The following is a 23,767-nucleotide window of genomic DNA, read 5'->3' as shown; positions in this document are numbered from 1 at the left end:
CCTCTCTGACACTACACCCTCAGTCCTCTCTGACACTACACCCTCAGCCCACTGACACTACACCCTCAGTCCTCTCTGACACTACACCCTCAGTCCTCTCTGCCACTACACCCTCAGTCCTCTCTGACACTACACCCTCAGCCCACTGACACTACACTACTCCCCCAGTCCACTCCGACACTCCACACCACCTCCTTTCAGTCATGCTGAACAGCAGCCGCGCTGGTGTACAACATGGCGAGAAACACATTTGCAAAGCAAATAGCTCTTGCATAGGAGAGACCTATGGGATTTGCCAGTGCTTGTTTAATTTCTTATCTGTTGATTTCCATCCTAAGAGGCCGAGTGCAGACATACAGAGAGCCCTTTCTGTCTGCCCTGCGCCTGATTCTGTCCCCGGCGGCACTGGGGGGGTGCTGGTGTAACTGGAGAGCAGGATCTAGCGTCTAGACACAGGAAGAGGCAGGGGATACCTCCAAGGAGCTATCACCGAGGGACCAAGGTAGCTTGTTATATTTCAGTGCAGAACTGCCCACTGGCAGGATAAAAAAAGACTTGGGCCAACATACTGGCCGGCAACAGAAACAAAGGGAAGACCTGGGTCAAGATACTGCCCACCAACAGAAGCAAAGGGAAGACTCTGGTCAAGATACTGCCCACTGCTCGAAACTAAGGGAAGACCTGGACCAAGATACTGCCCACTGCTAGAAACTAAGGGAAGACCCAGGCCAAGACACTGCCCATCAATAGAAACAACGGGCAGAACTGGGCAAAGATACTGCCCACCAACAGAAGCAAAGGGAAGACCCTGGTCAAGATACTGCCCACCACCAGAAACAAAGGAAAGACCTGGATCAATATACTGCCCACTGTTGGAAGCAAAGAGAAGACCTGGGTCAAGATACCTGCCCACCACCAAGGGATGAGGAAAAGACCTGGGCCAAGATACTGCCCACTGCCGGAAACAAAAGGAAGAACTGGGCTACGGTACTGCGCACTGCCGGAAGCAAAGGGCAGACTGCTGTTGAGTCTGTAGTAAGGGTGAAACCGGTCCTGGGTTGCTTGTGTTCCGGTCCAGGGAGGACCTGGCCTGGCAGCTCGTGCTGGACTGTTCCTATTGGAGCAGGGTCAAGGCTGATTTGCATAAGGCTGGGTCCAAATTGAGGAGACTGGAACGAGAGAACAGTGGATTGGGACGCAGCTGAAGTAATTACCAGTAGCTGAGAGGAGTTCAAGCATTCCACTTTACCATTCAAGATGATTTCAAATTTCAATTTTTTGAGTCCATACAGAATATTAGTACCTGCTCCCAATCAAAGTTAGCACTTATTAAATGTAATATGGTAACCAAATGTTATCTGATGGGAGAGGTGGCCTTACAGCAATGAAAAAAAACTAATTTAGCAGTTTTAGACTCCAGAGACATGTAAAACTTAACATTACATGTCCTACTTTTTCAATACAATGCACCCTGCTCTGTGGACGTGTAAGGCCTACTTTGGGGGTGGCTTATATGTATTAAAAAGGAGGGTTTAGGCCTGGCAAAAGGTTTATTTTACCCAGATGAATTGGCTAGTTTAAAACTGAACTATAGGCTGCAATGGCAGGCCTGACGCATGTTAAAAGGCTACTTGTGGAGGGAGGGGGGTGGGGGTGTACGGTGGGTGCTGCAGTCCCACTAATAACATTGACATTTACAGGTCCTGGGTGCTCGTGGTGCATAGCAGTACATTAGATGTACCATCAGGTGTGAGCCAATTGTACCGTGTTTAAAGGAGGAGCACACGCACTTTACCACTGGTTAGCAGTGATAAACTGCACTATGTCCTAAGGCAACAAAACGGGCTCAGAAAACTTTAGGGGTGAAACCAAAACGTTTGAGCAGGGTGGCCAGGTAAGGTGGTTACCGTAGATGGCCTTGTGGACTAGGCAGCAGAGCGTTCAATGCACCTCGCAAAGTACAAGCGACATGTGATGGACTTTACAGGCTGAGGGGACTCACCCAGCTGCTGAGAAGCACAGAGGACCAGCAGACCCTCCTTGGAGCCTGAAGGGACTCACCTGGCTCCTGAGAAGCACTGAGCACCAGCAGACTCTCCTTGGAGCCTGAGGGGAATCACCTACCTGCTGAGAAGCACTGAGGACTAGCACACCCTTCTTGGAGCCTGAGGGGAATCACCTAGCTGCTTAGAAGCACTGAGGACTAGCACACCCTCCTTGGAGCCTGAGGGGACCCACCTGACTGCTGAGAAGCACTGAGGACCAGCAGACCAGAAGCACTGAGGACCAGCAGGCCCTCCTTGGAGCCTGAAGGGACTCACCCAGCTGCTGAGAAGCCACGATGACCAGCAAACCCACCTTGGAGCCCGAGGGGACTTACCCAGCACCGAGGACCACAAGACCCTCCTTCTGAGGGAACTCACCCGGCTGCTGAGAAGCATAGAGGACAGCAGACCCTCCTTGGAGCCTGAGGTCTGCGGGAACTCACCCAGCTGCTGAGAAGCACCGAGGACCAACAGACCCTCCTTGGAGCCTGAGGGGACTCACCCAGCTGCTGAGAAGCACCAAGGACCAGCAGACGCTCCTAGGCGCGTGAGAGGATTCACCCGGCTGCTGAGAAGCACTGAGGACCAGCAGACTCTCCTTGGAGCCAGAGGTCAGAGGGGACTCACCCAGCTGCTGAGAAGCACCGAGGACCAACAGACCCTCCTTGGAGCCTGAGGGGACTCACCGGCTTCTGACAATCACTGAGGACCAGCAGACCTTCCTTGGAGCCTGGGATCTGAAGGGACTCACCTAACTGCTGAGACGCACTGAGGACTAGCAGACCCTCCTTAAGCCTGAGGTCTGAAGGGATTTACATAGCTGCTGAGAAGCACCAAGAACCAGCACACTCTCCTTGGAGCCTGAGAGGACTCATCCAGCTATTAAGAAGCACTGAGGTCCAGCCGACACTTCTTGGAGCCTGTGGTCTGAAGGGACTCACCTGGCTGGTGAGAAGCTCCAAGGGCCAGCAGACCCTCCATGGAGCCTGCAGTCAAGCAACTCACCCAGCTGCTGAGAATCTTGGAGGACCAGCAGACCCTCTTTGGCGCCTGACGTCTGAGGGGACTCACCCAGCTGCTGAGGAGCACCAGCAGACCCTCCATGGAGCCTGAGGTATGAGGGGACTCACCTGACTGCTGAGAAGCACTGAGGACCAGCAGACTGTCCTTGGAGCTAGAGGTGTGAGGGGACTCACCTGGTTGCTGAGAAGCACCGAGAATCAGCAGCCCTTCCTTGGAGCCTGAAGTCGGAGTGGTCTCACCCCGCTGCTGAGAAGCACTGAGGACCAGTAGACCCTTCTTTGAGCCTGAGTGTGAGAGTGACCAAGGCCCTCCTTGGAGGCTAAGGTCTGAGCAGACCAAGGGTCCCACCAGTGGGTCCTGCTTAGAGCCCCATAATTGGTAATTAACCTTTTAACCCCTGCATTTCTCTCTGGTGCTTGGTGTGTGTTAGAAATGGGGTCTCTAGTTAGCAGTGTTTTGCACCCTGTTCAAGTAGGGACCCTCACTCTAGTCAGGGTAAGGGAGTCGCACAGCTAAGATCACCCCTGCTTGCCCCCTTGGTAGCTTGGCACGAGCAATCAGGCTTATCTCAGAGGCAATGTGTAAAGTTTTTGTACACCCACAGTAACACAGTGAAAACTCCACAAACGTACTCCAAACCAGTTTAGAAAAAAACCCAATATTTATCTAAGTAAAACAAGACCACGCTTAACGGCGATTCAAATACAAGAACTAGACAAACCCATAGATATAGATGAAATAAAACAGGCGAGTCAACAATTAGCCCACAATAAGGCTCCAGGGAGAGACGGACTCCCAATTGAATACTACCAATCTTTCCCAGCCCAGACATTGGCCCCTTATCTAGCAATGATTCAGGAAGCAAACACCATGGGGAGACTACCCGATTCCCTACGAGTGGCAATGATAGTAGTCCTCCACAAGAAAGATCGAGATCCTCTGGATGTCCGCTCGTACCGCCCATTATCATTATTGAATACAGACTGTAAAATACTAGGGAAAGTATTAGCGAACCGCCTTCTCCCAATCATAACTACCTTAGTTCACCCAAAACAGTCTGGGTTCATACCAGGACGGAACACTTTCATCAATATTAGAAACCTGATACGTCTAATAGCAGAGACACCAGAAACTGACACTACACGAGCGGCAGTATCCCTCTATGTTGAGAAAGCGTTCGACACACTAGGGTGGCCATTCTTAATGGCCACACTAAAAGAAATGGGATTCGGCAAAGCATTCATACTTTGGAAATCAGTCCTGTACGCTGACCCAAAAGCGCGACTCAGAACGGGAACGACCATCTCTGAGGAATTCTCAATAGGACGTGGCACCCGGCAAGGCTGCCCCCTGTCACTGCTCCTTTTCGCGCTAGCAATAGAGCCACTCGCAGCCATTCAGCGTACAGAGGCAACACGCTGGGGCATACTAGATGGAGAGAACCACCGCATTATTTCCCTATATGCGGATGACGCATTAATATTCCTCCGCAACTACCCCAAATCCCTACCCGATCTGCTTCAACTACTGAATTCTTTCGGGCAGCTATCTGGACTGCATGTGAACTGGAAAAATCATGACTATTTCCAATGAGACTGCAACCAGACCGTCAAGATAACCCGGACACAATACATGACTTACAATGGAGAAATACCAATTTTAAATATTTAGGTGTGCATATCTATCACAACGATGCAGATTTAAGAGGGGGAAACTTAGTACGAATGATTAGATCAGTAAAAAGCTCACTGCCCTTCTGGTGCTCCTTACCATTATCACCGATAGGCAGAGTCGCAGTCGCTAAGATGATAGTACTCCCCAGGCTACTATACTATTTCACTGCACTACCACTAGTACTACCAAAATCACTCTTTGTACAACTAACAACAACACTGACCGGCTTGATATGGGGAGGGAAACGACATCATGTGACCCTGGCCAAAGCTTACCTTCCTCTAGAAAGGGGATGGATGGGTGTCCCACAGTTCAAAATGTATTACGCAGCGGCTCAAATACACTGGATTATGAAGTGGCTGGAGGACCCACACGACCCAGAAATCAGCGTTCTAAGCACAAAATTAGGTCACTCGGATATACTAAGATGGCTCCTGGGCCTCGGGGTCATCCCCCAACACAATTATGTATTGCTAAAAATAGCTGAACGCATATGGCGCCGATATGTAGACATAGAAACACGAACTCCGCTATATTCACCTAAAATGCCACTACAGGCCACACCAGGAGTAGATAAACTGCACGGCATACTAGATTTATCTACCTGGGTCACGGAGGGAGTTAAGACGATAGGGGACCTCTTCTCGGAGGGACACGGGGCAATACAGCGGTTGATACGAAACACATGGAGAAGCAGCAATAATGAACCACAAACATCACCAGTCCTACACGACCTACTCCAGGGATTGGGAACACAAGCAGATATTTCTTGGTTATACAGGACCCTACAAGCCAACCCAGAGGTACCACAATCACAGGCCAAGATCAAATGGGAAGAGGCAATACGTACACCTCTGAGCACACAAGCATGGACCATGGCTCTCACAACTACACGCGAGGTATCACGCAATGCCCGCTTCCGTTATACACAATTCAACTACCCACACCAAACGTACTTAACACCAGCCAGAATACAACGCATGTTTCCGCAAGCAGGGTCTGACTGTCCAAGGTGCGGTCACTCACCAGCTGATTTCTACCACATGATATGGGATTGCTCACCAATACTACACGTATGGCAAGATGTAACCAAACAAACCGCACTCCTGACCGGACTGCCCGTATCCCCATCCCCCGAGTCCTGCATCCTAGGGATACGGAAAAGACGCAGTAAAGATAAACAGAAACAGAGATGCGCAGACCTGGCGTTCATTACATTAAAACGACTTATCGCGATGCATTGGAAATCGCCGAGTGCTCCCAGCGTACGCCATTGGGCATCGGACTTATTACGATGGGCGGTGGCGGAGATACAAATGCTGCGCACGCTCTGTGACTGGGGAATAATAGTAAAGGGAGTGGAAACATGGGAAGCGTTCATAGAAGAACTGGAAGAGAAAGATGATACTCGCCCCCCCGAACTACACACACACATTAAATTAAACGGCATGATTCTTACCTAATAAGAGCAACAGCACAATTATACCGAAACAGAAAACCTACCCAGACATGGAAAATGCGCGAAACATGCACAAATACCGTAGCTGCAACGCACAGAACTACACAGACCCCCCATACTCCACACTAACACTCTCTACTGGACAATAGGAGCAATGATCAATACCCCACCTCTCTCCAACAGCCCCTCTCCCTGTCCTGACTAGCATTCCGACGCCCAAAAGAGCCTCAAAAATATCTTCAAGGTGACCCTTTTCTTCCTTTTCTGTTTTTCCCCTCTAGTCGTTATTGCAATGCAGAAACAAAATGTTTACTCGTACTCGTCTGGAATCTGATAAGGCGATTAACCTATCAAAGTATTAAGATGTACACAGAATGACTAAAGCCAATAATGTAGCCTGCTGTACTATCATGATCATGCTTGTAAACATTGCACTATATATAACAAAAGTTAATAAACAGATTAAAAAAAAAGTAAAACAAGACCAAAACAACAAAAATCTAATATATACAAGAAAAGATGAGAATTTTTAAAGATGAAACCTCAGGAAAGACCTTAGAAACACAATAGCTCAAACTGTTGCTATCATGATGTCTTAAAAGAGTTGTTCCCAACAGTCCAATGCCACTCGCGAGGGACTCCGGGCCGGTCACGGAATCGCATGGACACCAGGTACGGTACCTTTGGAAAACAAGGAAACAGACGTTGCACGAAGTTGGGGAGGTGAGGCATTTCTGGAGCTGGTGCAGTGTTGGTTCCTTACGATCCGGCAAGGTCAATGAATCCAGCAGGTGAAGACGTGATGCGCCAACTTCGCAGTGTCATGAGTACACCACAAGGCCACAGGTGCTGCGGCGGAGTCAGTCGAGTGTCACAGACGTCAGTGACACAGCAATATGGACTCACGCTGCGGTTGGACTTCAGAGGCACAGTCGCGGCATTGGGCCTGTGCCTTTGGTCATGGTCTTTGCACTCAGTGGTGCCACAGCTCCAGTGGAGTGTCTGACAGTGGTGCCAGTTCTGAAGTCGCTCTGGAGTCGATGTGCCAGGTTTCTTCTGGGATACACCACAACTCACTCGCAAGGGCCCAGGAACTGGATTTGGCACGGCTTGGTAGTCAGGACTCTCAGCAAGAGAGCCCAGGTGATGGCAGATGAAGTCTTTGATGTCCCTGAGACGTCTAACTGGAGGCAAGCTCAGTCCAAGCCCTGGGAGAACCTTTGGAAGCAGGATGTAGAAAGCAAAGTCCAGTCTTTTCACTCCCAGTACAGAAGCAGCGAGCAGCAGGCCAGCAGAGCAAAGCAACAGGCAGAGTGGCAGTCACTCCTATAGCACCCAGTTCTTCTTCCTGGCAGAATGTCCTCAGTACAGAATGATTGTACCCTTGTAGGGTTAGACTTCTAGTACTTATACCCATTTCTGTCTTTGAAGTAGGCAAACTTCAAAACAGAAGTCTTTGCAGTGCACAAGACCATGCCTTTCCCTCTCCTGGTCTTAGACACACTCCAGGGGGTTGGAGGCTGCTTTGTGAGGGGACAGGCACAGCCCTATTCAGGTGCAAGTGTCCGATCCTCCCACCACTCTAGCTCAGGAAGCCCTTCAGCCTGGTGAAGGGCCATCAGGATATGCAGGACATACCTCAGCTCCCTTTGTGTGACTGTCTAGAGTGAATGCTCAAACAGCCAACTGTCAGTCTGACCCAGGCATGTACTCAGCTGCCAGGCAGAGACACAGAATGGTTAAGTAAGAAAATGCCCACTTTCTAAAAGTGGCATTTTCAAACATACAATTCGAAAACCAACTTCACCACAAGATGTATTTTCAAATTGTGAGTTCAGAGACTCTAAGCTTCATATCTCTATCTGTTCCCAATGGGAAATTACACTTGAAAGACTTTTCAAGCCAATCCCCATGTTAACCTATGAGAGAGACAGATCCCCATGCTAACCTATGGGGGAGATAGTCCTTGCAACAGTGAAAGCCGAATTTCGCAGTATTTCACTATCAGGACATGTAAAACACACCAGTACAAGTCCCACCTTTTAAATACACAGCGCCCTGCCCATGGGGCTGCCCTGGGCCTACCTTAGGGGTGACTTGCATGTAGTAAAAGGGAAGGTTTGGGTCTGGCAAGTGGGTACACTTGCCAGGTCGAACTGGCAGTTTAAAACTGCACACACAGTCACTGCAGTGGCAGGTCTGAGACATGTTTACAGGACTACTACAATACCTTCGGGTCGAGCTGGTGCTATAAAACTGCAAAAAGAAAAATCGGGTTACCCAAGCACGGGCGCCACCTAGCAGCTGTAAACCTGTGGGGTATTCTATCGCCAGCGGTGGACTCCTGATGCAGTCTGCTGTAGAGACCTGTGATCCTGTGCACAGGAGGCATGCAGAGGGGTCACTCCAGGCCCTGCCCAGATAAGATCTGGATCCCCGTGTGATGCATAAACGCCCCCAGGTGCGCTCACCTGGCGCACCCTCCCGGCGCACCCTGCGATAAGAGTCCATGTGTGCTCGCCTGCACAGACACGCCAGGAATGAGCCTTCCCTCACACATCATTACCTTGTTTTAACTTCCATGTAAGGTGAGGGAGAGTGGGATTGTGCGCAACATCTCAAACCCCATGGTTTCTGGAAGCAGATACAGTGAGGATGGGGGTTCTAGGCAGGACGTTGCTTTCCATAGCAAGCTGAGGCAGTCAGTCACGAATCAGGTGAAGTGTGACTGACTGTCCCAACCCTGCTGACCACTCGATCTGTCCTGTCGCATAACCGACTCCTGCTGACCACTGAGAAGAGCTGCCCTGTCCTGACAGGTGACTGACTCTGTCCCAACCCTGCTGACCACTGGGAGGACCTGTCTGGTCCTGGCCCTGTTATAACCCTTCTGATCACTGGGAGGAGCTCCCCTGTCCTGACATGTGGCTGGCTCCTGCCTACCACTGGGAGGAGCTCCCCTGTCCTGACATGTGGCTGGCTCCTGCCTACCACTGGGAAGAGCTCCCCTGTCCTGACATGTGGCTGGCTCCTGCTGACCAGTGGGAGGAGCTGCCCGGTCCTGACATGTGGCTGGCTCCTTCTGATCAATGGGAGGAGCTCCCCTGTCCTGACATGTGGCTGGCTCCTGCCTACCACTGGGAGGAGCTCCCCTGTCCTGACATGTGGCTGGCTCCTGCCTACCACTGGGAAGAGCTCCCCTGTCCTGACATGTGGCTGGCTCCTGCTGACCAGTGGGAGGAGCTGCCCGGTCCTGACATGTGGCTGGCTCCCTCTGATCAATGGGAGGAGCTCCCCTGTCCTGACATGTGGCTGGCGCCTGCTGACCACTGGGAGGAGCTCCCCTGCCCTGACATGTGGCTGGCTCCTGCTGACCACTGGGAGGAGATCCCCTGTCCTGACATGTGGATGACTCCCTCTGATCAATGGGAGGAGCTCCCCTGTCCTGACATGTGGCTGGCGCCTGCTGACCACTGGGAGGAGCTCCCCTGTCCTGACATGTGGCTGGCACCTGCTGACCACTGGGAGGAGCTCCCCTGTCCTGACATGTGGCTGTCTCCTTCTGACCACTGGGAGGAGCTCCCCTGTCCTGACATGTGGCTGGCTCCTGCCTACCACTGGGAGGAGCTCCCCTGTCCTGACATGTGGCTGGCTCCTGCTGACCAGTAGGAGGCGCTTCCCTGTCCTGACATGTGGCTGGCTCCTGCTGACCACTGGGAGGAGCTGCCCGGTCCTGACATGTGGCTGGCGCCTGCTGACCACTGGGAGGAGCTCCCCTGTCCTGACATGTGGATGGCTCCTGCTGATCACTGGGAGGAGCTCCCCTGTCCTGACATGTGGCTGGCGCCTGCTGACCACTGGGAGGAGCTCCCCTGTCCTGACATGTGGCTGGCTCCTTCTGATCACTGGGAGGAGCTCCCCTGTCCTGACATGTGGCTGGCTCATGCCTACCACTGGGAGGAGCTCCCCTGTCCTGACATGTGGCTGGCTCCTTCTGATCACTGGGAGGAGCTCCCCTGTCCTGACATGTGGCTGGCTCCTGCCTACCACTGGGAGGAGCTCCCCTGTCCTGACATGTGGCTGGCTCCTGCTGACCAGTAGGAGGCGCTTCCCTGTCCTGACATGTGGCTGGCTCCTGCTGACCACTGGGAGGAGCTGCCCGGTCCTGACATGTGGCTGGCGCCTGCTGACCACTGGGAGGAGCTCCCCTGTCCTGACATGTGGATGGCTCCTGCTGATCACTGGGAGGAGCTCCCCTGTCCTGACATGTGGCTGGCGCCTGCTGACCACTGGGAGGAGCTCCCCTGTCCTGACATGTGGCTGGCTCCTTCTGATCACTGGGAGGAGCTCCCCTGTCCTGACATGTGGCTGGCTCCTTCTGATCACTGGGAGGAGCTCCCCTGTCCTGACATGTGGCTGGCTCATGCCTACCACTGGGAGGAGCTCCCCTGTCCTGACATGTGGCTGGCGCCTGCTGATCGCTGGGAGGAGCTCCCCTGTCCTGACATGTGGCTGGCGTCTGCTGACCACTGGGAGGAGCTGCCCTGTCCTGACATGTGGCTGGCGCCTGCCTACCACTGGGAGGAGCTCCCCTGACCTGACATGTGGCTGGCGCCTGCTGATCACTGGGAGGAGCTCCCCTGTCATGACATGTGGCTGGCGCCTCCTGATCACTGGGAGGAGCTCCCCTGTCCTGACATGTGGCTGGCTCATGCCTACCACTGGGAGGAGCTCCCCTGTCCTGACATGTGGCTGGCGCCTGCTGATCACTGGGAGGAGCTCCCCTGTCCTGACATGTGGCTGGCGCCTGCTGACCACTGGGAGGAGCTCCCCTGTCCTGACATGTGGCTGGCGCCTGCTGACCACTGGCGCCTGCTGACCACTGGGAGGAGCTCCCCTGACCTGAAATGTGGATGGCTCCTGCTCATCACTGGGAGGAGCTCCCCTGTCCTGACATGTGGCTGGCGCCTGCTGACCACTGGGAGGAGCTCCCCTGTCCTGACATGTGGCTGGCTCCTTCTGATCACTGGGAGGAGCTCCCCTGTCCTGACATGTGGCTGGCTCCTTCTGATCACTGGGAGGTGCTCCCCTGTTGTAGGAAGTTGGCTCTGTATGTGCTATTTCAAAGTAAGGAATAGCATGCACAGAGTCCAAGGGTTCCCCTTAGAGGTAAGATAGTGGCAAAAAGAGATAATACTAATGCTCTATTTTGTGGTAGTGTGGTCGAGCAGTAGGCTTATCAAAGGAGTAGTGTTAAGCATTTGTTGTACATACACACAGGCAATAAATGAGGAACACACACTCAGAGACAAATCCAGCCAATAGGTTTTGTTATAGAAAAATATATTTTCTTAGTTTATTTTAAGAACCACAGGTTCAAATTCTACATGTAATATCTCATTTGAAAGGTATTGCAGGTAAGTACTTTAGGAACTTTGAATAATCACAGTAGCATATATACTTTTTACATAAAACACAATAAGCTGTTTTAAAAGTGGACACAGTGCAATTTTCACAGTTCCTGGGGGAGGTAAAGTATTGTTATTTTTAGCAGGTAAGTAAATCACTTACAGGTCTCAGTTTTGGGTCCAAGGTAGCCCACCGTTGGGGGTTCAGAGCAACCCCAAAGTTACCACACCAGCAGCTCAGGGCCGGTCAGGTGCAGAGGTCAAAGAGGTGCCCAAAACACATAGGCTTCAAAGGAGAGAAGGGGGTGCCCCGGTTCCAGTCTGCCAGCAGGTAAGTACCCGCGTCTTCGGAGGGCAGACCAGGGGGGTTTTGTAGGGCCCGGGGGGGGGACACAAGTCCACACAGAAAGTACACCCTCAGCAGCGCGGGGGCGGCCGGGTGCAGTGTGCAAACGAGCGTCGGGTTCTCTGTAGATTTCAATGGGAGACCAAGGGGTCTCTTCAGCGGTGCAGGCAGGCAAGGGGGGGGCTCCTCGGGGTAGCCACCACCTGGGCAAGGGAGAGGGCCTCCTGGGGGTCACTCCTGCACAGAAGTTCCGTTCCTTCAGGTGCTGGGGGCTGCGGGTGCAGGGTCTTTTCCAGCCGTCGGGACTTTAGGTTCAGGCAGTCGTAGTCAGGGGGAGCCTCGGGATTCCCTCTGCAGGCGTCGCTGTTGGGGCTCAGGGGGGACAACTTTGGTTACTCACGGACTCGGAGCCGCCGGAGGGTCCTCCCTGAGGTGTTGGTTCTCCACCAGTCGAGTCGGGGTCGCCGGGTGCAGTGTTGCAAGTCTCACGCTTCTTGCGGGGATTTGCAGGGGTCTTTAAATCTGCTCCTCTGTAACAAAGTTGCAGTTCTTTTGGAGCAGTGCCGCTGTCCTCGGGAGCTTCTTGTCTTTCTTGATGCAGGGCAGTCCTCAGAGGATTCAGAGGTCACTGGTCCTTTGGAAAGCGTCACTGGAGCAGGTTTCTTTGGAAGGCAGGAGACAGGCCGGTAAGACTGGGGCCAAAGCAGTTGGTGTCTTCTGTTCTTCTTCTGCAGAGGTTTTTCAGCTCAGCAGTCCTCTTCTTCTTGTAGTTTCAGGAATCTAAAATCTTAGGTTCAGGGAAGCCCTTAAATACTAAATTTAAGGGCGTGTTTAGGTCTGGGGGGTTAGTAGCCAATGGCTACTAGCCCTGAGGGTGGGTACACCCTCTTTGTGCCTCCTCCCAAGGGGAGGGGGGCACATCCCTAATCCTATTGGGGGAATCCTCCATCTGCAAGATGGAGGATTTCTAAAAGTTAGAGTCACTTCAGCTCAGGACACCTTATGGGCTGTCCTGACTGGCCAGTGACTCCTCCTTGTTATTCTCATTATTTCCCCCGGCCTTGCCGCCAAAAGTGGGGCCGTGGCCGGAGGGGGCGGGCAACTCCACTAGCTGGAGTGCCCTGTGGTGCTGGAACAAAGGCGGTGTGCCTTTGAGGCTCACCGCCAGGTGTTACAGCTCCTGCCTGGGGGAGGTGTTAGCATCTCCACCCAGTGCAGGCTTTGTTACTGGCCTCAGAGTGACAAAGGCACTCTCCCCATGGGGCCAGCAACATGTCTCGGTTGTGGCAGGCTGCTGGAACCAGTCAGCCTACACAGATAGTCGGTTAAGGTTTCAGGGGGCACCCCTAAGGTGCCCTCTGGGGTGTATTTTACAATAAAATGTACACTGGCATCAGTGTGCTTTTATTGTGCTGAGAAGTTTGATACCAAACTTCCCAGTTTTCAGTGTAGCCATTATGGTGTTGTGGAGTTCGTGTTTGACAGACTCCCAGACCATATACTCTTATGGCTACCCTGCACTTACAATGTCTAAGGTTTTGTTTAGACACTGTAGGGGCACAGTGCTCATGCACTGGTGCCCTCACCTATGGTATAGTGCACCCTGCCTTAGGGCTGTAAGGGCTGCTAGAGGGGTGACTTATCTATACTGGCATAGGCAGTGAGAGGCTGGCATGGCACCCTGAGGGGAGTGCCATGTCGACTTACTCATTTTGTTCTCACCAGCACACACAAGCTGGCAAGCAGTGTGTCTGTGCTGAGTGAGGGGTCTCCAGGGTGGCATAAGACATGCTGCAGCCCTTAGAGACCTTCCCTGGCATCAGGGCCCTTGGTACCAGAGGTACCAGTTACAAGGGACTTATCTGGATGCCAGGGTGTGCCAATTGTGGATACAAAAGTACAGGTTAGGGAAAGAACACTGGTGCTGGGGCCTGGTTAGCAGGCCTCAGCACACTTTCAATTCAAAACATAGCATCAGCAAAGGCAAAAAGTCAGGGGGTAACCATGCCAAGGAGGCATTTCCTTACACCTGTCCTGACATGTGGCTGGCGCCTGCTGACCACTGGGAGGAGCTCCCCTGTCCTGACATGTGGCTGGCGCCTGCTGACCACTGGGAGGAGCTCCCCTGTCCTGACATGTGGCTGGCGCCTGCTGATCACTGGGAGGAGCTCCCCTGTCCTGACATGTGGCTGGCGCCTGCTGACCACTGGCGCCTGCTGACCACTGGGAGGAGCTCCCCTGTCCTGACATGTGGTTGGCGCCTGCTGACCACTGGCGCCTGCTGACCACGGGGAGGAGCTCCCCTGTCCTGACATGTGGATGGCTCCTGCTCATCACTGGGAGGAGCTCCCCTGTCCTGACATGTGGCTGGCGCCTGCTGACCACTGGAAGGAGCTCCCCTGTCCTGACATGTGGCTGGCTCATGCCTACCACTGGGAGGAGCTCCCCTGTCCTGACATGTGGCTGGCTCATGCCTACCACTGGGAGGAGCTCCCCTGTCCTGACATGTGGCTGGCTCCTGCTGATCACTGGGAGGAGCTCCCCTGCCCTGACATGTGGCTGGCGCCTGCTGATCACTGGGAGGAGCTCCCCTCTCCTGACATGTGGCTGGCGCCTGCTGACCACTGGGAGGAGCTCCCCTGTCCTGACATGTGGCTGGCTCCTTCTGATCACTGGGAGGAGCTCCTCTGTCCTGACATGTGGCTGGCGCCTGCTGACCACTGGGAGGAGCTCCCCTGTCCTGACATGTGGATGGCTCCTGCTGACCACTGGCGCCTGCTGACCACTGGTAGGAGCTCCCCTGTCCTGACATGTGGCTGGCGCCTGCTGACCATTGGGAGGAGCCCCCCTGCCCTGACATGTGGATGGCTCCTGCTGACCACTGGGAAGAGCTGCCCGGTCCTGACATGTGGCTGGCGCCTGCTGACCACTGGGAGGAGCTCCCCTGTCCTGACATGTGGCTGGCTCTTTCTGATCACTGGGAGGAGCTCCCCTGTCCTGACATGTGGCTGGCGCCTGCTGACCACTGGGAGGAGCTCCCCTGTCCTGACATGTGGCTGGCTCCTTCTGATCACTGGGAGGAGCTCCCCTGTCCTGACATGTGGCTGGCGCCTGCTGACCACTGGGAGGAGCTCCCCTGACCTGACATGTGGATGGCTCCTGCTCATCACTGGGAGGTGCTCCCCTGTCCTGACATGTGGCTGGCGCCTGCTGACCACTGGGAGGAGCTCCCCTGTCCTGACATGTGGCTGGCTCCTTCTGATCACTGGGAGGAGCTCCCCTGTCCTGACATGTGGCTGGCGCCTGCTGACCACTGGGAGGAGCTCCCCTGTCCTGACATGTGGCTGGCGCCTGCTGACCACTGGGAGGAGCTCCCCTGTCCTGACATGTGGCTGGCGCCTGCTGACCACTGGGAGGATCTCCCCTGTCCTGACATGTGGCTGGAGACTGCTGACCACTGGGAGGAGCCCCCCTGTCCTGACATGTGGCTGGCGCCTGCTGACCACTGGGAGGAGCCCCCCTGCCCTGACATGTGGCTGGCGCCTGCTGACCACTGGCGCCTGCTGACCACTGGGAAGAGCTGCCCGGTCCTGACCCTCTCCCAACCCTTCTGACCCCTGGGAGGAGCTAACCTGTCCTGACACACGACTGGCTCTTTCCAGCTCTACGTGTATTTAGAGGGTCCAGTCTCGTACAAGTGCCTCTGCTTCACTGCTTCTGCTGAAGTGGAACTGTTGGTTATCCAGTAACTGGCTTTCCCCAGCCCTACCGGCTCTTCATCGGTTCAGGGTTCGTGGGAGGTGTCCGTACCCCTATGGCCCTCTGTGCCGCGTCAGCAGTGCCAGAGGGGTGTGCTGGTGACCCTGTGGACCTCTGTGCCGCGTCAGACCCTGTGGACCTCCCTGCTTCTGTCAGCAGTGCCAGGAGGGTGTGCTGGTGACCCTGTGGACCTCTGTGCTTCTGTCAGCAGTGCCAGGAGGGTGTGCTGGTGACCCGATGGCCCTCTGTGCCTCTGTCAGCAGTGCCAGAGGGGTGTGCTGGTGACCCTGTGGACCTCCGTGCCTCTGTCAGCAGTGCCAGAGGGGTGTGCTGGTGACCCTGTGGACCTCCGTGCTTCTGTCAGCAGTGCCAGAGGGGTGTGCTGGTGACCCTGTGGACCTCCGTGCTTCTGTCAGCAGTGCCAGGAGGGTGTGCTGGTGACCCGATGGCCCTCTGTGCCTCTGTCAGCAGTGCCAGAGGGGTGTGCTGGTGACCCTGTGGACCTCCGTGCCTCTGTCAGCAGTGCCAGAGGGGTGTGCTGGTGACCCTGTGGACCTCCGTGCTTCTGTCAGCAGTGCCAGAGGGGTGTGCTGGTGACCCTGTGGACCTCCGTGCTTCTGTCAGCAGTGCCAGAGGGGTGTGCTGGTGACCCGATGGCCCTCTGTGCCGCGTCAGCAGTGCCAGAAGAGTGTGCTGGAGACCCTGTGGACCTCCGTGCTTCTGTCAGCAGTGCCAGGAGGGTGTGCTGGTGACCCTGTGGACCTCCGTGCTTCTGTCAGCAGTGCCAGGAGGGTGTGCTGGTGACCCTGTGGACCTCTGTGCTTCTGTCAGCAGTGCCAGAGGGGTGTGCCGGTGACCCGATGGCCCTCTGTGCTTCTGTCAGCAGTGCCAGAGGGGTGTGCTGGTGACCCTGTGGACCTCTGTGCTTCTGTCAGCAGTGCCAGGAGGGTGTGCTGGTGACCCGGCGGACCTCTATGCTTCTGTCACCAGTGCCAGAGGGGTGTGCTGGTGACCCTGTGGACCTCCGTGCTTCTGTCAGCAGTGCCAGGAGGGTGTGCTGGTGACCCGATGGACCTCTGTGCTTCTGTCAGCAGTGAGAGAGGGGTGTGCTGGTGACCCTGTGGATCTCTGTGCCGTGTCAGCAGTGTCAGGAGGGTGTACTGGAGACCCTGTGGACCTCCGTGCTTCTGTCAGCAGTGCCAGAGGGGTGTGCTGGAGACCCTGTGGACCTCCGTGCTTCTGTCAGCAGTGCCAGAGGGGTGTGCTGGTGACCCGACGGACCTCTGTGCTTCTGTCAGCAGTGCCAGGAGGGTGTGCTGGTGACCCTGTGGATCTCAGTGCCACGTGAGACCCTGTGGACCTCTGTGCTTCTGTCAGCAGTGCCAGGAGGGTGTGCTGGTGACCCTGTGGACCTCTGTGCTTCTGTCAGCAGTGCCAGGAGGGTGTGCTGGAGACCCTGTGGACCTCTGTGCTTCTGTCAGCAGTGCCAGGAGGGTGTGCTGGTGACCCTGTGGATCTCTGTGCTGCGTCAGCAGTGCCAGGAGGGTGTGCTGGTGACCCTGAGGCCCTCCGTACTTCTGTCAGCAGTGCCAGGAGGGTGTGCTGGTGACCATGTGGACTTCTGTGCGTTTGTCAACAGTGCCAGAAGAGTGTGCTGGAGACCCTGTGGACCTCTGTGCTTCTGTCAGCAGTGCCAGGAGGGTGTGCTGGTGCCCGAGTGGACCTCTGTGCTTCTGTCAGCAGTGCCAGGAGGGTGTGCTGGTGACCGTGTGGACCTCTGTGCTTCTGTCAGCAGTGCCAGGAGGGTGTGCTGGTGACCGTGTGGACCTCTGTGCTTCTGTCAGCAGTGCCAGGAGGGTGTGCTGGTGACCATGTGGACTTCTGTGCGTTTGTCAACAGTGCCAGGAGGGTGTGCTGGTGACCAAGTGGACTTCTGTGCGTTTGTCAACAGTGCCAGAAGAGTGTGCTGGTGACCCGGTGGCCCTCTGTGCTTCTGTCAGCAGTGCCAGAGGGGTGTGCTGGTGACCCTGTGGACCTCAGTGCTTCTGTCAGCAGTGCCAGGAGGGTGTGCTGGTGACCCTGTGGATCTCTGTGCTTCTGTCAGCAGTGCCAGAAGAGTGTGCTGGTGACCCTGTGGACCTCTGTGCTTCTGTCAGCAGTGCCAGGAGGGTGTACTGGTGCCCGAGTGGACCTCTGTGCTTCTATCAGCAGTGCCAGAAGAGTGTGCTGGTGACCCTGTGGACCTCTGTGCTTCTGTCAGCAGTGCCAGAGGGGTGTGCTGGTGCCCGAGTGGACCTCTGTGCTTCTGTCAGCAGTGCCAGGAGGGTGTGCTGGTGCCCGAGTGGACCTCTGTGCTTCTATCAGCAGGGCCAGGAGGGTGTGCTGGTGACCGTGTGGACCTCTGTGCTTCTGTCAGCAGTGCCAGGAGGGTGTGCTGGTGCCCGAGTGGACCTCTGTGCTTCTGTCAGCAGTGCCAGGAGGGTGTGCTGGTGCCCGAGTGGACCTCTGTGCTTCTGTCAGCAGTGCCAGGAGGGTGTGCTGGTGACCATGTGGACCTCTGTGCTTCTGTCAGCAGTGCCAGGAGGGTGTGCTGGTGACCCTGTGGACCTCTGTGCTTCTATCAGCAGGGCCAGGAGGGTGTGCTGGTGACCATGTGGCTGCTCTGCACTGTGTGCCTTGTTAGTCCTGGTGAAGCACCTGGTCAAAAAAAAGGATAAACCCTAGAGGAAGCAGAGATGTCATGGTGTGTTCTTGGACACAGACACAATAATGTACTATAGCCAGTGCCACCATTCGCATGTGCTTCATGTTCGAGTAGAGTGAGGCTGGTCAGAAATCTTGGGTAATTGTGGTACCCATAAGTGTTCTGACTGGCTGAGTGTAGATTCCACGTGGGCTCACCGTTTCATCTGTATTGGTTCCACCCGCTCATGGTTTCTACACCACCCATGGGTTCTACATTCTCTCCCTGAGAGGTCACCCTTTACCTAAAGTTCACTATTTCCTCCACAAGGGTTCTGTACCCCGTTCCTGGGTTCCCAGGGACCCCCACATGTGTGGGCAAAGGCATTGTAGCACTACAGACACAGGGTCCTAACCAGTCCAACCCACCCCGCAGGGTACAAGGGGTGGGGAGGGGGGGGAGTCCACTCCTTCCACAGGAGCACACTGTTCCCCAGAAACACATCTCTATCCTCCACAACCCCCCTCAAAGGTCAAACCCTCTGACAAAATCTGCACCAAGGATTCACCAGAGCCTGGCATCAAAATGTACCCCACCACCCCCTGGCGAACTTACCCATCTTAAGCTGTTTTTCACTCTAGAATATATAGGCCCGTATTTATACTTTTTTTAGCGCCGCATTTGCGCCGCTTTTTGACGCAAAACGGCGCAAACCTACAAAATACAGGCCCGTATTTATACTTTTTGACGCTAAACTGCGCTAACGCAGTTTATCGTCAAAAAATTTTGCGCCGGCTAACGCCATTCTGAAGCGCCATGCGGGCGCCGTATTTATTGAATGGCGTTAGCCGGCGCAAGCAGACCGGCGCTGCCTGGTGTGCGTGGAAAAAAACCACGTACACCAGGCAGCGCCGGCGTTGGGAAAAATGGCGTTAGGGCGTCTTAAAATGGCGCAAGTCAGGTTGACGCTAAAAAATCGTCTTAACCCGATTTGCGCCATTTGAAACGACGCCCAGACGCCATTTACATGACTCCTGTCTTAGTAAAGACAGGAGTCATGCCCCCTTGCCCAATGGCCATGCCCAGGGGACTTATGTCCCCTGGGCATGGTCATTGGGCATTGTGGCATGTAGGGGGGCACAAATCAGGCCCCCCTATGCCAAAAAAAAAATATAAAAAAATGTTTTTTTATACTTACCTGAACTTACCTGAATGTCCCTGGGGTGGGTCCCTCCAGCCTTGGGTTGTCCTCCTGGGGTGGGCAAGGGTGGCAGGGGGGGTCCCTGGGGCATGGGAGGGCACCTGTGGGCTCATTTTGAGCCCACAGGCCCCTTAACGCCTACCCTGACCCAGGCGTTAAAAAGTGGCGCAAATGCGGGTTTTTTTGACCCAACCACTCCCGGGCGTGATTTTTGCCCGGGAGTATAAATACGACGCATTTGCGTCGCCGTCATTTTTTTAGACGGGAACGCCTTCCTTGCATCTCATTAACGCAAGGAAGGCGTTCACGCAAAAAGATGACGCTATTTGCCCATACTTTGGCGCTAGACGCGTCTAACGCCAAAGTATAAATATGGCGTTAGTTTTGCGCCGAATTTGCGTCGAAAAAAACGACGCACATTCGGCGCAAACGGAGTATAAATATGCCCCACAATGGCATTTTGCAAGTTTGCGCCGTTTTTGCGTAAAAAAACGACGCAAATGCGGCGCCAAAAAAGTATAAATACGGGCCATATTGTTTTACACCTTAAGCCACAACTGGCTTTGTAGCCAGATAACTCTTTTACATGCTGATTTTGTTTAGCTCATGGTGACAATGTTGAAAGCAAAACTACTTCTCCCAGAGTGCAATGCAGAGTTAGCTAGAATACTAGGTCTGGCTGAAAGTTTGTCAGATACATGAGGCTTCTTGGCAACTCTGAACATATATAACAATTTGTACAATGTAGTAAAAGTGCCTTTAACGCACGCTAATGGGGTTGAGAGGGTGGAGGCTATTTGGGGTCCCCCTTTGACATCTACATCCAGGCAGATCGTTACTGGCAAAATAAATTACTGACAACCCATTCACTATTGCCACAAGGCTACGTTTTCTTTTACTAAATAACAGTGCTGTTTTTCAGCATTAAGGGCCAGATGTAGGTAGCCTTTTGCACGTCGCAAACTGCGAAAAACTGAGTTTGCAATGTGCAAAAGGCCAAACGCAATGCACAACCTCAAATTGCGAGTCGGTACCGACTCACAATTTAAGGCTGCGACTCGCAAATAGGAAGGGGTGTTCCCTTCATATTTGCGACTGCATCGCCATGCTGAGTTGCTTTGTGACCGCGAATGCGGTCGCAAACCAACTCGCATTTACCATCCACTTGAAGTGGGTGGTAACTCATTCGCAAAAGGGAAGGGGTCCCCATGGGTCCCTTTCCCCTTTGTGAATGTCGAAAAAAATGTTTTTTTAGAGCAGGCAGTGGTCCTATGGACCACTGCCTACTTTGAAAAAACCGAAACCAAATGGTTTCGGAAGTTTTTCATTTTGCAGCTCGTTTTCCTTTAAGGAAAACGGGCTGCAAAATGAAAAAAAAAAAACTGCTTTATTAAAAAAGCAGTCACAGACATGGAGGTCTGCTGTCTCCAGCAGGCCACCATCCCTGTGAGTGCATGGACTCGCTATGGGGTCGCAAACTGCGACCCACCTCATTAATATTGATGAGGTGGGTATTTGCGACCCCATAGCGAGTCGCAGAAGGTGTCTGAGACACCTTTCTGCATTTGGTTTTGCGAGTTGCAATTTGCGAGTCACTATGACTCGCAAATTGCAAGTCGCAAAATTATACCTACCTACATTTGTCCCTAAGTTTTTCTGCACTACCCAGGGGCAGACTAAATGCTTCTCCAGGCTAGAGCCTCTCACCCCTCATTTGAGCTCCTTTCATACTCCACTAGTGAGACTTGCCCCACACTTTGAACACCTCTGAGACTGTGCACTGTGGAGTCTTCTGGTACATTTAAGTTGCCCTGTTCTTGGTCCTGCTCTGTTAAATATACCTGCCGGTACCCTCTTATGACATCAAATAATCAGCATCTAGTTACCACAAAGTAGCAGTTGGGCACCACAAACCCACCTGCTACCTTGTTGAAAATAGATTCTGTATTCAGTTTGATGATCATTGATGATTCAAAGTAATCCACACACAACCATAAGGTTGAGTCAATTTTTGTTACTACAGTGAGGGGTGCCAGCCACACATTTTGCTGTGGTTGATTGACATGCATTGACAACACCATCACACGTTCTCCATAATTGGTTTTAGCAACTGTTTGAGGACCTAGTAACTCCCTCAATATTGTAGGTCAGGGGTTCAAGAAGATTAAAGGAGATTTCATTTGTGTCCCCATCATTTTAAGCAGTTTCTGCCTGAGCACCTCTTTCACAAGCTTGATGTCATTGAGTCGCTGAATACTAGTTGGTAGAAATGTTCACAAAAGTAGTCCTTTTGAAATACTGTAACTCTCTGTAACATTCCCTTTGCAACTTGTCTTTTAGTCCTAATCCCATTCCTGCTGAGGTTTCTGATACTATTTTGCCTTCCAATCTGTGATAATAATTGCTGTGCTGCACACTCCTTAGCAGGATATTAAAAACAAATGGTCCACAGGTGGTCACCAGTATGCCAAGGTCGAAATCGTGGCTTGAGTTCCTACCATCCCCTGTTTGGTCTTCCCCTCCCCCAGCCTCTTCCCTTTCAGTATACTGGGCACTCATGCAGCTCTATTCTGACACTTCCTCCCTCATCATTCAATGACCTCGATAAGGGCTAATTAAAACTTGGCATCTCTGGTCATCCCCTAGAACTACTGCAATCAAGCATCCCCTCTGTGGCCACAGGGGTGGGAAGAAGGGCAGGTGGGAGCTGGACATTTGGAGGGATCCCTTCTTTCAAGACTCCTGGGGTGGGCAACTCCCTACGAGGTGATCATAGGACACTCAAGGGGAGCAAAATATGTCTTGAAGGCTGAGAAATGAGTGTGAACACTTGGCATAAGGACAAGGGATTCCATAGGATTAGAGATGCATCACAATCACAGTTCCTTCACAACAAATCCTGTCCTAGACCCTTTGGTCCACTGTGTTCCATTGGGATGCGCTGTCCGAGTCTATTCCTCTCATCAGCTCTTGAACCTTTTATATATGCGACAGGACAGTGCCCCCCTTTCCAACACGCCTTACAGTGAGATCCTCAACTCTATGAAAAATACATGACAGTGAAATGTGAATGTGGAGTCAGTGAGAGGTGGGAGGTCAGCAGATCTGGGAGTCCTCTCCGATTACTACTCACTTCTCTTCTCACACTGAACTGTAGAGTCATGGACATGCCAAGCAGAGGTTGTTACCAGGCTCCAGGTGGTACTATTATCTGATGTACAGCAGGGCACTGACACGAGTTAAAACCTCCTTCTGTGCTTGAGCCTTCACAAGGCCATAGCATGATCGGTTTGGAGACTACCTTTAAAGCTATGATAGCCACCCAGGAGTACCCCACCAGCCCCAGCAACAGAGGTCTGATCTAAGTGAAGGAGCAACTTCTAGAAAATGACATTAATATTAGGGTGCTGATTGGGTTCTGACCTGAGGTCAGCTGAACACGCTTGTCAGCACCTCTCTCCATCTCACAGAGCCCTGGATTTGAATGGTGTGTTGACCCCTCAGCCCACCTTGCATTGTGCAAGCGTCCACTTGTTCCTGTGGGGGGCAGTTTAGACTGAGGAGATGCTGTGTTGAAGCTGTATCTGGGGTGTGGCCTCACTCATCTCATACCCTTGCCTTTCCTTCCTTCTAGATCTGATGGACACTCGCACCGCCCGGCCCTTCAGCTTCACCTTTAACACCAGCGATTACCGGATCCTTCTCATGGACCAAGACCAGGACAGGCTCTACTTGGGAACCAGGGAGTTTGTGATAGCGCTGGACCTGCAGAACATCAACAAAGAGCCGCTGATTGTGAGTGTGAGGGACCCTGGCTGGGAGGTGAGGAGAGGGGAGGAGGACAGGGGTGCAAGACGAAGGATACACTCTTTGTCAGTGTGAGGGACACATACCAGGTGGGGCGTGCGGGAACATCAACAAGGATCCACTCTTTGCGAGTGTGAGGGACACCTAGCAGGAGGTGAAGAGAGTAGGACAGGGGTGCAACACAAAGGATCCACTCTTAGTGAGTGTGAGGAACACTGGTCAGGAGGTGAGGAGAGGAGGACAGGGGTGCAACACGAAAGATCCATTCTTTGTGACTGTGAGGGACCCTGGCTGGGAGGTGAGGAGAGGAGGACAGGGGTGCAACATTAAGGATCCACTCTTTGTGAGTGTGAGGGGCCCTG

The 23,767-nt window shown here is 53.5% G+C and overlaps 1 protein-coding gene across 1 annotated transcript in view; it reads left to right on the top strand.

The window, feature by feature from the left end:
- The window catches only part of LOC138260864 (semaphorin-3F-like), a 447,618-nt gene that overhangs the window by 314,298 nt on the left and 109,553 nt on the right, over positions 1-23,767 (top strand). Inside the window, exon 3 of the mRNA XM_069209297.1 lies at positions 23,233-23,393. Coding sequence (XP_069065398.1) covers positions 23,233-23,393 — 161 coding nt within the window. The remainder of the gene's footprint in view (positions 1-23,232; positions 23,394-23,767) is intronic.

The sequence above is a fragment of the Pleurodeles waltl genome, chromosome 10 (assembly GCF_031143425.1).
Source record: "Pleurodeles waltl isolate 20211129_DDA chromosome 10, aPleWal1.hap1.20221129, whole genome shotgun sequence".
In the NCBI taxonomy this organism is placed as follows: Eukaryota; Metazoa; Chordata; class Amphibia; order Caudata; family Salamandridae; genus Pleurodeles; species Pleurodeles waltl.
The sequence above is the reverse complement of the archived record's forward strand: the minus strand, read 5'-3'. Positions and strand labels throughout refer to the sequence as shown.